The sequence below is a fragment of the Octopus bimaculoides genome, chromosome 4, assembly GCF_001194135.2.
Source record: "Octopus bimaculoides isolate UCB-OBI-ISO-001 chromosome 4, ASM119413v2, whole genome shotgun sequence".
NCBI classification, from domain to species: domain Eukaryota; kingdom Metazoa; phylum Mollusca; class Cephalopoda; order Octopoda; family Octopodidae; genus Octopus; species Octopus bimaculoides.
In genome coordinates, this window is record NC_068984.1 from 56668176 (window position 1) to 56670903 (window position 2728).

Consider the following 2728-nt stretch of genomic DNA (forward strand, 5'->3'; position numbering starts at 1 on the left):
TGTGTGTGTGTGTGTGTGTGTATTTCATGATTTTGTTTGTATTATAAAGTCTATATAACAAATACCAGCATTGTAATATGTAATATTACTTGCTGCTTGAATAATTCAACATTGTAATTAATTTTAATACAATTACTCTTTGTTAACAGGAGTGAGACTTTGATAGTTGATTGGAAATTTATGAAAATTTTCAAATTATTTGTTTCAAACATTAAGAGAAACTTCATTCACTGATATTTCAAGTAAAACACCCACCACTTTTTTCTCAAAGACCTCTTTTTTTTTTTTTTCGAAAGCATTTAAAATTTATAATGTGATAAAACATGAATAATTTCTTCATATGTTGGAAAATCTGGTTATTGTATTAGTCAATGTAATTTTGTGTTCTAATTAGTGATTGGCTGGGGTAAAATATATAGGTAACAGAAAGTGGATATAAGATAGGGTAACAAGTAATTAAAATTCAGCAAATTCAGAAGAGCAGCCACCACCACCACCACCACCATATCATTATCATCATCACCACTTTTCATGCTGGCATGGGTTGGATGGGTTGTCATGGTCAGAGTCCACACATATTTATAAAGTAGTGCTCACCTACCTAAACCTCATCTTTTTTTTTTTTTTGGTTTGATTTCTATGGCTTTTTTAACATCGACCACTTAACAGAATGACATAGGTACTTTTTTTGTGTCACCAGAGGAGTGTCCTGTATTTGAAACAATGAACCCCGTACTGGGTACATTTTTTATGACATTGTATTAATATTGGTATGTAGCTTCTGATTACATCTGGCACTTTTATTGTATGCAAGTAGTCCATATCTTAATAATTATCTTTTAAACTTTATCAAATTCACACTTACTCATTTTCTTGCTAGAAAAATCAAAAGAAGGGAAAAAGTGCTTTTTTTAGGGTTTGTAGGTTTCAGTAAGGCCTGTTGCTTTGCTTACCTTAATTACTCTACCCTCCCAGTTTGTGATTTTTCTTAATCCCTTTTACTTTTTTCATCTATCAGGAAAGAAGGCCAAGACAATGCTGCTTACCATTTATAGGGCTTTTAACACTGGCAGGAGGGAGAGAGGAAGGTATCCTCAAACTGAAGACCTTGCTTGCAGTAGAGTGGATTCTGCTAAAGGTACCCAAAGTGTCAGGCGGTGCTGTTAAATAGGATGTTGAATTAAGATTTCCACCAAGTAGGCCATGATAGGATTTGAACTCAGAAAGCAAAGCACTGAAACAAATACTGCAAGGCATCTGATCCAATGTTATTACAGTTCTACCAATCCACCAAGGCACTCCTGACTCAGCTCACATATCATGTATATTATGGATTTATCTCATCCTGAGGCCTACACTAACCATTATGCCCAGTCCTTTCTTCCTCGAATATCAACCCTCTGGAATTCAATCCCTTCACATGTTTTCCCATCAGCTGTCATCTTGTAACATTAATAGCATCAATCTCACTGGTCTTGGAGGCTCTACAAAGGCCAATGTCACACCTTTCACCTGACCACTGAAGGTCAAAAAGAAATATGCTTTTCCAATTTGTGTAAAAACATTTTAAGTAAAACAGGAACTGTATTTATTTAGTTCTTTTTCTAGGTATCAATATTGATCTGGCAATTTTGTATTTGATAAATTATATATAAAGACTGCAATTCTGAATCTGTCTTGAGGTGGTGAATATCAACCAATGACTAATATATGAAGTCAAATATGATCTCATGAATAAATATTTATTTATTTATTGACATCTGGCACACCTAAGTTTTAGTGTTAGTTTTGTCAGATGTTTACATGTCTGGTTCAGCAATATTCTAGGCAACTAATTTCTTTGTCTTTTAAAGTGAATGTGCCATGCTTTGATAAATTATTTGCACATTTTTTGAAAATATATATAATCGTGTTTCTTCATGAATAATCCAGACTAATATTCAGAAATAATTTATTTCTCTCTACACAAACATGATTTTTAAAAAAAACTTTGTGATTTTTCGTTTTTAATGTACTGAAAGTCAGTGGTAATATGATATAAGTGAAAGAAGAAATATATTTTTCTTGTGCCTTAAATAAATATGCATGAGCTGGGGAAAACCTTCTTATTTTATCTATTAAAAATAGAATGATGGAGAGAAAAAAAGTTCAATCTTTCATCTGTCAAAAGACATAAACTCAGTCACCCTATTACATATAAACTGGTGCATAAAAAATTATTGCAGCAAATGCAGTATGGCCTATGCAACTACTGTAAATATTGTTTTAAATATTCTTCTATTCTCAGTAGCTGGATGTAATCTATATTACATGTACTCTGCTACAGCGTAGAATTGGAGTAAGTTGTTTAGGTTATTTTGTATAAGCAAGGGCTCAACTCTCTATTGCAAAGTAACAAGCTCTAACAGAAGATATATTTATTTGCTCAAGGCTTGTATAAAATAGGGAAATCATGAAACCACATGGGACATACTAGTTGTAAAACTTCTGATGGTTATCTATTTTGCTCTGTGTGTGTGTATATGTATGTATATATGCATGTGTGTGTGTGTGTGTGTTTATATATATATATATATGTACATATATGTGTGTATATATATAATATTTGTATATGTTTTTGTATGTATACGTATATATATGTATGTATACAAATATATATATTTGTATGTATATGTCTTTATATATATATGTATGTATGTATATGTACATATATATATATATATATATA

The 2728-nt window shown here is 31.5% G+C and overlaps 1 protein-coding gene across 1 annotated transcript in view; it reads right to left on the bottom strand.

The window, feature by feature from the left end:
- Nucleotides 1-1431: 1431 nt before the first annotated feature.
- Nucleotides 1432-2728, bottom strand: part of LOC106874700 (uncharacterized protein K02A2.6-like) — a 9951-nt gene continuing 8654 nt past the window's right edge. The window contains exon 2 of the mRNA XM_014922511.1: nucleotides 1432-1519. Coding sequence (XP_014777997.1) covers nucleotides 1432-1519 — 88 coding nt within the window. The remainder of the gene's footprint in view (nucleotides 1520-2728) is intronic.